General features: G+C 36.1%; 3 protein-coding genes and 1 non-coding gene across 5 annotated transcripts; all 4 read right to left on the reverse strand.

Annotated features, from left to right (window-relative positions):
- Positions 1-21: 21 nt before the first annotated feature.
- LOC103858004 lies at positions 22-3171 on the reverse strand. 2 transcript variants are annotated; one of them, XM_009135276.3, is made up of 8 exons: positions 2926-3171; positions 2467-2805; positions 2143-2387; positions 1850-1991; positions 1409-1777; positions 1184-1315; positions 976-1104; positions 22-911 (listed from the first exon to the last, which is right to left on the reverse strand). In XM_009135276.3, exons 1-8 carry the CDS (start codon positions 3013-3015, stop codon positions 87-89), a joined length of 2271 nt encoding a protein of 756 aa, XP_009133524.1. In that variant the 5' UTR covers positions 3016-3171; the 3' UTR covers positions 22-86. The 2 variants fall into 2 exon arrangements, with proteins under 2 accessions (XP_009133524.1, XP_009133523.1); XM_009135275.3 differs by having other exon boundaries at positions 2143-2390.
- Positions 3172-3353: 182 nt separating this feature from the next.
- On the reverse strand, positions 3354-6931 carry LOC103858005 (probable protein kinase At2g41970). Its single transcript, XM_009135277.3, has 8 exons — positions 6468-6931; positions 6020-6214; positions 5686-5936; positions 5285-5411; positions 4928-5201; positions 4618-4750; positions 4425-4511; positions 3354-4011 (listed from the first exon to the last, which is right to left on the reverse strand). The coding sequence occupies exons 2-8, from the start codon at positions 6114-6116 to the stop codon at positions 3886-3888; spliced, it is 1095 nt and encodes a 364-aa protein (XP_009133525.1). The 5' UTR covers positions 6117-6214; positions 6468-6931; the 3' UTR covers positions 3354-3885.
- Positions 6932-7171: 240 nt separating this feature from the next.
- LOC103858006 (putative E3 ubiquitin-protein ligase SINAT1) lies at positions 7172-9633 on the reverse strand. The gene is made up of 5 exons (XM_018658002.2): positions 9275-9633; positions 8776-8815; positions 8276-8555; positions 7786-8172; positions 7172-7702 (listed from the first exon to the last, which is right to left on the reverse strand). The coding sequence occupies exons 3-5, from the start codon at positions 8489-8491 to the stop codon at positions 7382-7384; spliced, it is 924 nt and encodes a 307-aa protein (XP_018513518.1). The 5' UTR covers positions 8492-8555; positions 8776-8815; positions 9275-9633; the 3' UTR covers positions 7172-7381.
- Positions 9634-10870: 1237 nt separating this feature from the next.
- TRNAS-GCU lies at positions 10871-10952 on the reverse strand. The gene has a single exon. It is a non-coding gene; the product is annotated as a tRNA-Ser (tRNA).
- Positions 10953-11087: the final 135 nt, after the last annotated feature.

Raw genomic sequence — 11087 nt, forward strand, 5'->3', positions numbered from 1 at the left:
AATCATTCATTCATCTTAGAGTAAAGAATCAGAACCTTTGATAAGAAAAAAAGACTAAAACACACTTAATGATGCTCTAAAACCTTTTAGAAGATAGAAAACCTCAAGCTGTTACTTTTGGCAAACAAGTTGTACTCTTCACCTACGATGCTCTCTTTCTTCTTTTTCTTACAATTGCCTGTGAGATCACCAAAGACATAATCTCCTGACTTACTTCCTCTTGTAGACAGAGCAACCGGACCACCAAAGTGAAACAAGGAGAACAAGTCTTGGTCACTTTCAGTTTGGGGACCTGGACTTTCCATGTCTCTCCTTTCATCTGCTGCTTGGTCCACAGGCATATAGTTTTCAGTAAACACTAGGTTCTCTCTTCCTTCAGAATCAGACATGGAGTGGGATCCATTGCTATCTCCTTCACTAAGGCATGAAGAGTAGTTATCTGAACTTGAGGTTCTACTCATCATAGGATCTTTCTTCTGTCTTATGCCAACTTCCTCCATCTTCTTGCCTTCCTTTGTTGTAAAGCACCCCTTATTTCCAGCTTCATCATTTATTATAACCTCTCTGACACAATAGTGGGTTATAACTTGTTGCCTTCCTTTGTTGTAAATCACTCGTTTCCAACCATCTTGATCATCACCAGGTGGAGACAGATCTTCATCTACATCTCCAGTTTCAGTTGCTGACTCCACCTCGCAGCTTACACTAGTGTTCATTTCCTCATCAAGATTCAGGAACCCTTCTTCTTCTCTTCCCAAAACTGGCAGCGTTGCTTTATCACTAGATTTTGGAATATCCTTCTGCTCTTTTTCCTTCAACCTCTCCTTTCTACGAAGTTTTTTCTCCCTTTCTTTTCTTCTTTTCCTTTCTTTTCTCTCCTCTTCTTTCTCTTCTTCCTCGACAAGTCTTTTCTGTAAGTGTTAAACGTCTTTGTTAGATTGTGTCGACTGACAAAAAAAAAATAGCAAACAGAACCTGGTTCTCCAATGTGACAATCTCCTTGCAGGCAATATGAACACGTTGCTCTAAGAGCTTAGATGAAAGGCTGACAAATATAATGTTTGCATTTTGACGGGCTGTACTTTCCCTATATGCCTTTTCAACCTAAAACATTATTATGAAACAGATAGAAATGAATACACATAACAATCAATTAACTAGAGGAGAATCTATAACAACAAACCTGCTCCTTAAAAATAACGGCTGCAGCATCTAGAAGAAACTCTCGAGCTAGTTCTGGAGTCTTAGCATGCTTTTGTGGACGCAAGCAATCACCACCATCCTCTTTCCCATCTTTATCAACAAGGACTTCATCCTTATATAACATTGGAAACATCATATCAGGCAAATTTTAAAAATAAAATAAAAAATATTGAGTCAGACAGCTTGTGGATCTTCATTAATTTACCTCTTGTTCCTCCACCTCTTCAGCATGCTCAAAAAGCATTTCAAGGCATTCCCCTCTTTTAACCGAAACAAAGCCATCCCCAACCACAAGCCAGGAGTGAACGCATTGTTGGCCTCTTAATGCATGAGCTTTGACTGATACCTCGGAGCAGCGGCCATTCTCTTTAAAAGCCCTGACAGTAATGTAGCATTGGTGTAATCCACCAAGGTCTAGGCCATTGACTTGAGCGCTCCCATCATTGCCTACATATTTGTACTTGAGGATATCGGTTTCCCATTCTTCAGTTCCAATAGCCCACTCGATGTACTGATATCCATCACTCTCTTTAAAATATTGACTCCAATCTGCTCGAACAGAATCATTGTCTACCTGAGAAATTATACATGTTAAGAAAGATAAAGCCTTCTCAGGTATGTATATTGGTTAAAGAAAGTTAAAGACCTCATAGTGAATGGCTGTGTCAGCAACACAAAACCAGTCGGTACATTGTGGTTCTCTCTGCATGCGTTTAAGTTCCTTAAGCTCTTTAAACTCCCGAATAACATTTCTTCTGCAGTCTTTACAAAACTTCTTGCACTTAAATCTATAGTTTAAAAAATCAGCATGTGAGTATGTTACTGAGGAAAGGAAAAACTCACAACACCATATAACAAAGAAAGAGATAAATAAGAAACTAACTAAGTAATGCATGCAATGAGTTAATAGGAAGATACTCAAAGTCAAGTATACTATACCTGTTAGTTAGTCTTTCAATGAAATCCTCTTCTTTCATCCTCAAAAGTTGTTGCCTACTTTCCTCTTCAAGTGCAGACCAAAAAGCTACTAATGTATCACAAGAGAGACTTGTGGTATGTAAAGCACATGTTTCTCTTGTTGTTCCATGGCCTTTACCATAACCAACCATCCCTTGACGACTTCCACAAGCATGAGGATAGAGCAACTCACGTTCTCTCTCTCGAGCTCTGGCACTTTCAAACACCTGCTAAAGCCAAAAGAAATCAACCAAACTGAACTGAACAGACCCAACGTATAATAAGGAAACCCTTGATGAAACTTACATTCTGAAGCCCTTTGAAAGATTTTGCATACAAATAGCAGTCAACAACTGTGAGTAATCCATCGCGTGTTGCGTTGAGACCTCCCCATTGATGAACAGCGGGGTCATGCAACTCACCGATACATTTGTGACTACCATCTTTTAAAGCTCCTGATCCGTTGCATGGGAGATCTTCTTTTTGTTGCAATGACTTCCCATTTGAAACAATAAGCGAGAAGCCTTCAAGCAGCAGGCCAATGCATTTAGAACAACACATGTTCTTACGAGCTTGCTCAAAGAAACCATGCCTATCAATCCTGAGAAGCTCATGTCTAGCTTCCGGCGACAGCTCACTCCAGAACTGTATTAAATAGTTCAAAACAAAATTGAATTTACTCTCAAATTATTCAGATTAAATCAAGCAAACAACCACACTCATTAGAAGCACCTAAACACTTAAGTAGAGAGAGACGTGATATACCTTGTGAAGTTGATTGTAGCTGACTCCATCAGCATCTTTGGACCAAAACCCAGAAGAGTAATGCTCATCCCTGTGTGCTAAACCCGGCATTAAATCTACACTAGTATGTGTTCATGAACCGATTGAATTGGGTTGGAAAGAGAGGCTAAACAGAGTTCTTCGGGAGAGATGACTACGATGATGATGATGATGAGATTCGCAGCTTAGTATATATATGAGAGACAGAGAGATGATGGGTATAATAACAGAGGGGGGCGGGTTGTTACAAAGTTATTTTAGAAAACATTAAAATACGGTAATAATGTGTATATGTTATTTGCATTTGTGGTAATAATGTTGTGTCATACTGTAATGGATTTTGTGGTTCATGTGCGGGTGTCGTCATAGTGTTTTCTTTTGTTTTTTTTTTTTTTAATTTTGTGTCGTCATAATGTTGTAATCCTCGCTTGTTTTACCTTGTTTTATTCATGTTTTGAGATGTATATGATGATGGTAACTTGCACATATTATAAACCAACTCTGTTTTTTTTTTAATCGTTTCTATATGATTAAAAAGTTATATATCTCATTCCATACTGAGACACATGACCTTAAGGGCAACTTGTCTAAAAGTTGAGAGATATAGAACACAAAATATCAAAAGTATTAAATTTGTGGCATCATAATCATATGTTTTGATTGGTCAAATATTTTTCTTTAATTTGTATCTGACAACTAATTTACTATTTAGTTTCTTGCTTAGACTCCTTCAATCAGTAAAAAGATCTGACTCAAAGGCTGAAAGGCTTAGATACAAACCAAGAAAGAAAGAGAGCTTTATAACAATAAAAATATAAGTTATATTCGATTAAATAGCATCTTATAACCAATAATCATAGTTATCTGACACAGAAAGGAGAAAAAAATAGCCATAACAATAATAACAAAACACAAAAACAAGACAAATGGTATATCTGTTATTTAGGAAGTAGACTCAGGACCGGCTGGTCTAGAGTTAAGAAGAGGCTGAAGTGCTTTGACAACGATTGTCATGTTTGGTCGGAAGTCTGCCTCGTACTGAACACACAAGGCCGCCACAGCTGCCAACTGTTCCACCACCAACGAATGAAAATTCATTACAAAACCAAACTAAAGTAAGCATCCTTAGTTATCAATCTTGAATTGATGTCCTTGGTATTCAACATGAGTCGGGGAAAAAACGTATCTAATAGCACTCATACGCTCCACATATTTGATTCTCAATTAACACACATGTTAGAAGTTTAACACAGAAAATAAGAAGAAACCTAAACTACTAGTCTACTATATAACATCCACACATATCAATTTATTATTTGCTGTCAATTAGTTAAAAACATAGCATTTGGTTTCTATGATATCTCTAATGAACTACATGCAAATAGTTTTATTTATTGTTAGATAACTAGGATTGCGTAAAAGTCACCATGCCGATCATCAAAATATCTTAATTATTTGATTTAAGAAAATGTAAAACGGACCTTGGCGACTGCTTTGGGAGGGAAATCATTATTAAGCTTAGGATCTATGCATTGTTTGACTTTGTCTTCACTTAGTCTCGGTGTTGCCTACAAAAGCAAAGACAAGTAAAAGAGTTTATCATTAAAAAGGATCGATATTTGTATACCTCTCTTTCGAACATATTTATTAATATAATGTGTACGTGGTACGTACCCAAGTAACAAGACTTTGTTGGCCTTTAGGCATGGTATGATCTACAGGTTTTCTTCCCGTCAAGAGCTCCAAAAGCACAACACCAAAACTATACACATCACTCTTCTGTGTTATCTGTCCCGTCATTGCATACCTAAACCAAGAAATACTCTTACATTACATAGAACCCTATGTCGTATTATGGACAAAATCCCAAAGTATCTTTAGAAATATATTGAGAAGATTGATGAAGTTTTTAAGTTGAAAACACATCTAACTTAATATGATTTCTCTTATTAAGAGATGAATTAATGGGTGTATGGTATAGTACTCTGGAGCGTGATAGCCGAAGGTTCCCAAGACTCGAGTAGAATGAAGCCTAGCCGCTGAATCAGAGGATGCGTTGGTCAAGTTGAAATCAGCCATTTTGGCCACAAAGTCATTGAACAACAAGACATTGCTCGACCTTACGTCCCTGTGTACTACTGATGGCTGGACCTTCTCGTGAAGGAACTCAAGCCCCCTGGCTGCTCCATACGCAATCTTGACCCTTTGGTTCCAGTTCAGCACCGGCCCTGGCTCAGCCCCTTGCACGCCCTTTCTCCCTAAAGATTTGATCCATACATATATCAATCACATAGACACCATGTTCACTAAACTATGAATCTCGAGAGTTTAACCTACGTACCGTGTAAGACATCGTGTAAAGAACCTTTGCTCGCAAACTCATAGATGAGGATGCGATTATTTGCTTCCAAGCAGTACCCCATCAACTCCACAAAATGTTCGTTTTTGAGCCGCGATACAACCGATAACTTGCCATTTTAATCAATAAAAATTACTAAATATGTTACAAAACTCAGTGAGATCTAATTAGAGATACAGTTGTAGTAGCCTAGTGGGAGCCAAGAAGATTAAAGATTGATTGATTTTGTGAGAATATAAGCTCTCCGAACATGAGTATTAAATCAAACATTTCAATCCAATCCACCTATAGCCAGTTGGATTTAAGTTTGAAACTTATAAAACTTAACAGATTTACCGGAAAATGAGTTGAAAGATCATTAGTTTTGTGATATTAATGTGTACCTGTGAGGTGAAATCTGAGTCAGGTTCTTCAGAAGAGGCGTCAAGCTTCTTGATAGCAACATCGTCTCCATTATACTTGCCTTGGAAGACACGTCCATAAGAACCTTCACCGATCAGTGCCTTGTTGCCGAAGTTACCCGTCATTCTGTTCAACTCATCCAATGCAACCGCAGGGATCTCTATGGGTAAAACCTTGGCAGGACCTCCTGATCTAGGTGCGTTCGTGTTCCTCGGTTCCCCTCTATTTCCACCTATTCACAAAACGTACAAAGCTGGTGGTGAAACTCAGACAGAACAGAGAAGGCATAAACTCATAGAGTTAGGGTTCTGTTACCGCCAACGTTAGGGTTTCCAGCCTTGTTAGGAGGGGCGGAATACTGGTTTGCGGGTGGACCGGCTGGTTCCTCATCGGCACCTCCGCAACAGAACATGTTTTCAGATCTTTTGACAACACGTGTGTGTGTGTGTTTTCTTGGTCTTATTCTTGTGTTTCGATTCTGTTAATTTATGGTTTACCTGTTAATAACATCTGAAAAATGCGTATTAATCATGTGCATATCTTTCCTATGTTTATGAATCTAAATCCATTTGTATAATCGATTTGAATGCAACACATTTTTGTTTTATGAATGCAGAACATTATTCAAAAAAGAAGAAGAAAGAATGCAAAACATTATTTCAGATCATATCAAGATTGTGATAATGTGGAAGAAAGACAGAGGGACAAAACCTTGAAGAATCGCTAATGGTAAAAAAGAAGATCGAAGAAATGTGATTATTACCTCAATTCTGCCATTAAGTTAACCGTAGAAAATAATAATGATGAATACTTCAGAAAACCACAAAGGATGTGATTCTAGGAAGCTTGAATAAAAGCAACGTTTGATTTCTACGATTCTTGATTTTGTTTTTCTTGGAAATTCGGTAGCTTGATAAAGAAAAGAAATAGATTTTTCTTATTTGGGTTTTCTCGGAATGTTTGCAAGTCTCTCTGTTTTCTCTGTTCAGCGATAATGTCGGAAGACAAAACACACATTCGCTTATTATACTCTTAATTTAATATAACCAATCATAGGAAGTGTCAAGCGTTGTCTTCACGTCTTGCACGTCCTCTCTGGACTATATTACTATAACTTATCTTTTGTAATCATTATTCATAAAAGTCTGAAAGTTCTTCTAATATCCTCTGCTTTAAATTCATAATTACATCTGGTAATGTAGCATGTTTTCTATGTCCATATGTCTTGAATTTGGTATCACTAGATGGCATTAGTTAGTCAGAATCTCACTAAACCACGTTAAATCTTTGCGTCAGATTTACTTTTTTTTGTTTGTGTATTCATCTCTTCCTGCATTATTTTCTTGGATCCATTAACTCTTTCACTTCAAAGATAAATTTCTTAATCGAATATCATCTTTCTGTGACACCAAGTGTTATAATGAATCATATTGTATGATCCAATAAAGATTTAAACAAGACCAGAACCAAGAAGAAAACTGTCTTTATTTTTCCAACAAATCAGGAAAATTACAAGACTAAAGAGTTTTGTAATATTTCAAAACATAATGTTTTCAACCTGATCACGGGGAGATTTTGATCTCATAGCTCTCAAGACTTTGCTATGTACATCATCCGTTTCAGTTCCAATCAAAATCATCATTACAGAGCCTATGAAACATCCATCATTGTCATCATCTACTCTTCTCTCCAAATCCGTCCGGTGACTCTCAACTTGAGCTCTTCTTTGTCACTGCCTGAAAAGAACAAAGCCATGTTCCTAGGGATGATGAGACCGTCCTGACTATCCCGGACCTTCTTGTGACCGTCTCTGATGCTTCTCGGAATCCCTTGCCACGTCAGCTTACGGCTGTGAGCTCCAACTTCCAAGCTGTAACTAAACTTCTTAGCCTCGTTCTCGTCTCCCATGAACCGCAAAAACGCCATGTACACCGGCGCCGTCCCCAGCTGAAACGCCTCAAAGTGCAAACAGAACTGTCTTCCAAAACAGTTGAACACCTAAAACAAAAGCATCAGACAAGAGATGAGATTCAATTTAAAGTAGTGAATCATACATTTAGATAAAGATAAGATGCATATACCGTGAGCATCCACGTAGCATTCTCAACTTCTTGAGGATTAGACTTGACGTAACGGTGGTTGAAAGTGCAGCCACTATGCATATCGACTTTATGATCAACTTTGAGATGCTCAACGAGGGTAGGAATGTCTCCCGTCACTGAACACTCAGAGCCAGCGTAAGGGCAGTCGTAGGATCGAAACCTGCAGTGCTGCTCGTGCTTGACCTTGCTGTAGTACGGGAAAATGTCGTGACACCCTAAGCTTTGGTACCGGCACGAAACCTCTAACGATTCAGCAACCTTCTCGAGAGCCAAGCATCTTATGTTGCCGAGCTCGTAACGGCATGTAGGGCACGTGTTCTGCACTTGTTGTTTGCAGCTTGAACACAACGTGTGGCCATTGGGGCACTATGGGAAAATTAAACAAACATTAGATGTCAACGTTAACTACACAAAAGAAAGTTGAGTGTCGGAGAAAGAGTAGAACAGTGGCACACACACTGACACACACCTGATTAATTGGGGGATACATGAGATTTGTGCAAACCGGACATTCAAGAAGCTCATGAACACCACTGCCATTGCTTGAACGGATTTTTCCAATGGCGCCACTAGCTGATTTGGCTGGTTTGTTAGTAGCCTCCACTTTAGACATCCTAACCTCGTAATCCAAGCCTATCCAGTTAGACTCCAAGGCTTCTTTGTAAGTAGTGCCACCAGGAGCCATAGAGAGAGTCCACAACTTTCTTTATCTTGTGGTAGATGATATACTCCTTTAAATCTTTTCTCTCCTGCAGGAAAAAACAATTGCAAATGTAAGTTTATATACATGAGAAGAAAAATATATAAACCAATTTACATGTTTCACTTGAAAGTTGAAACAGTACTATACATTGAACATCAAGTCTTATACATGTCTCGGTCCAACATTATAAAACTCAGCAGCCACTTCGTTTAGAAACAAAAAAAAAAAATTTAGCCTTTGGGAACTATTGTGAGTAAGTTCATTACCTATCGTCTCTCTCAGGTGTAATTTGGTTTCTTAGCAATCCTTTCAGAATACTAAGGGAAGAGTTAGCTGGTATCTTTTGCTTATTTGGAAATTAAAAGGGAAGTTGACATTCGTCTAGACTCTAGAGAAGCTCACAAGCCACAACATGCCTCATGCTATGAACAAATCAATGTGCAAATTTACTAACAAACCACATCTTATCAAAACCAATTAGAGAAAACGACGAGGAGGTAGACAAGGAAAGCTGAAGGCAAAACGACGAGACAAAGTATAAGAACGCATACCAAGAACGATGTATTGTTTAACCTTATAACAATACATAAGATCTCAAACAAAAAAAAAAATAGCAAAGTTTGAATTTTGAAATCAAATAAGCTGTGGGTTACAGAACAAATTGAAGCTGGACTACAAAACGATTAACGAAGATGAACGATTCACACGATACTAGGCTAGATTTGTCATTCAAAGATGCCTTCTTGAGATGAACGAGTTACAAACCTAATTTTTCAGGCGTGGCGTTTGAGTGATCGAGGTCTTGTCGTCAGATTCACAACGAAGGAAGGAGAATAGACGCGGATTACCAAGACACGTCGAAATTAATTAAGAGGAAGAGATAGTTGTGTCCTGTCTTGTTCTTCTTCTTGTTGTTGTTGGTTTCGATGAATAGCCATTAATGGTTTTTCTTTTTTTTTTGCTCTGTTTTTATCTTTTATTGCGAATGATATTTAAATTCACCGAGGTTTGTTGCTTTTTCGGTCATTTTTATATTTAAGTTGGATAGAAACTAGGCTTCTTTAAAATCAGATTTTGTGAGATTTCATCCTATCTATAGAAATATAATTTATACGTTTTGATTGGATTCTTATATTTTATCTATACTATTATTTGCGAAGTAAATTTTTGGAATCGAGCTCTCACGTTAAAAGTTAGAGCGGTTAATATCTATAATATCCTTAATGAATTTTATATATAATTAATTATATTATCAAAAACGAATTTTTATTAATAATATTAACTTTTTAAAAAAATAAGATAATTCTTATATATTGTGTTGTTATCTTAAAACATATTTTTCAATTATAAAATTTTAAAATAAAATATAAAACAATTATAATAAATTCAGTGGTTAAAGTCAATGTTATCTTTAATAAATTTTTATTAAATATATATATTTAATTAGATTTTTGTTATATATATGTTTGATTTAATTTTTTTGAAAACATAAATAATAAGTTATATATATGTTTGATTTTCTTTTTTGAAAACATAAATAATAAATTATTATGCTGGTTTTTGAATTAATAAAAAATAAACTAATAAATATTTGTAAAACGGTTAAGTCTGCATATGCGGGCAAGACACCTAGTTCATATGTAAATCAATGTACGTATGACGTATCTATATTAATTTTCTTTTGTTATTTATACATTACACATTTTACACATATAGAAAGTTCTGATTTTCTTAAAAATTAAAATCCACCAGGATAGATTTGAAGAAATAAGATGTGGAAAGAAAGTATAAGTAGCAATTCCAATTTACAATTTTACATGTTTCACTTGAAACAAATATCAAATCAGACGTTGTGGAAAGTATAATAAAAGATTAAATCCAGTATAAATGTTTCACGAATATTTCATTTTTTCAATGATTAAACCAGCTCATTATTTACGTAAAATATATTACTATATTTTTAAGAATCTAGATATTTTGCTACAAAAATCTAGATTGTTGAATGGATTTATCTATCTTTCACGAAATTATATAACAAATAATACAGATTGAATTTATAAAAAAAATATAAAACAGATATTTCGATTATTCTATTATTTCGATTGATACTTGATAATTATTGAAAGCCCTATCGAGAAAAAAAAATTGGACAATTATTATTCAATGTTATTTTGAAAATTCTTGTTCGACAATAAAAATACCATGTTACAACCCCACACACTCATGATCCGTCTATATTTTCAGATTTTTTAAATATAAAATCACAATTTCTGGAGTAAAGAGAAATATTTTCGATACATTGACAATAGTTAGCTTCAAAAAAGCCTTGCCGTCTTCTGATTACGGTAAGAAAAAAAACTTCGTCGCCTGAGAGATTCGAACTCTCGCGGGAAAATCCCATGTACTTAGCAGGCACACGCCTTAACCACTCGGCCAAAGCGACTTTTTGTTCAAACATCCATAAATGTAGTAAATATCACAATTCATAACTAGACTGAAATAATACAGAATCCAACGACTGAGTTTCATGTTCTATCTACCAGACTGATAAAAAAAAATTTGCAATGACTTAAATCTG

The sequence above is a fragment of the Brassica rapa genome, chromosome A03 (genome assembly GCF_000309985.2).
Source record: "Brassica rapa cultivar Chiifu-401-42 chromosome A03, CAAS_Brap_v3.01, whole genome shotgun sequence".
Taxonomy (NCBI): Eukaryota; Viridiplantae; Streptophyta; class Magnoliopsida; order Brassicales; family Brassicaceae; genus Brassica; species Brassica rapa.

Excerpts from the sequence above, each read along its gene's own strand:
- LOC103858004 (XM_009135275.3), bottom strand. The coding sequence starts at position 3,015 with ATGCCGGGTTTAGCACACAGGGATGAGCATTACTCTTCTGGGTTTTGG. Across the intron at positions 2,391-2,466 it reads CTTTCAAAGGGCTTCAGAAT|CAGGTGTTTGAAAGTGCCAG; the intron begins GTAAGTTTCATC and ends TTTTGGCTTTAG. Across the intron at positions 912-975 it reads TTGTCACATTGGAGAACCAG|AAAAGACTTGTCGAGGAAGA; the intron begins GTTCTGTTTGCT and ends TAACACTTACAG.
- LOC103858005 (XM_009135277.3), bottom strand. The coding sequence starts at position 6,116 with ATGTTCTGTTGCGGAGGTGCCGATGAGGAACCAGCCGGTCCACCCGCA. Across the intron at positions 5,937-6,019 it reads TGGAAACCCTAACGTTGGCG|GTGGAAATAGAGGGGAACCG; the intron begins GTAACAGAACCC and ends TTTTGTGAATAG. Across the intron at positions 4,751-4,927 it reads TTCGGCTATCACGCTCCAGA|GTATGCAATGACGGGACAGA; the intron begins GTACTATACCAT and ends TTCTTGGTTTAG.
- LOC103858006 (XM_018658002.2), bottom strand. The coding sequence starts at position 8,491 with ATGGCTCCTGGTGGCACTACTTACAAAGAAGCCTTGGAGTCTAACTGG. Across the intron at positions 8,173-8,275 it reads TGTATCCCCCAATTAATCAG|TGCCCCAATGGCCACACGTT; the intron begins GTGTGTGTCAGT and ends ATTTTCCCATAG. Across the intron at positions 7,703-7,785 it reads ATGCTACGTGGATGCTCACG|GTGTTCAACTGTTTTGGAAG; the intron begins GTATATGCATCT and ends CTTTTGTTTTAG.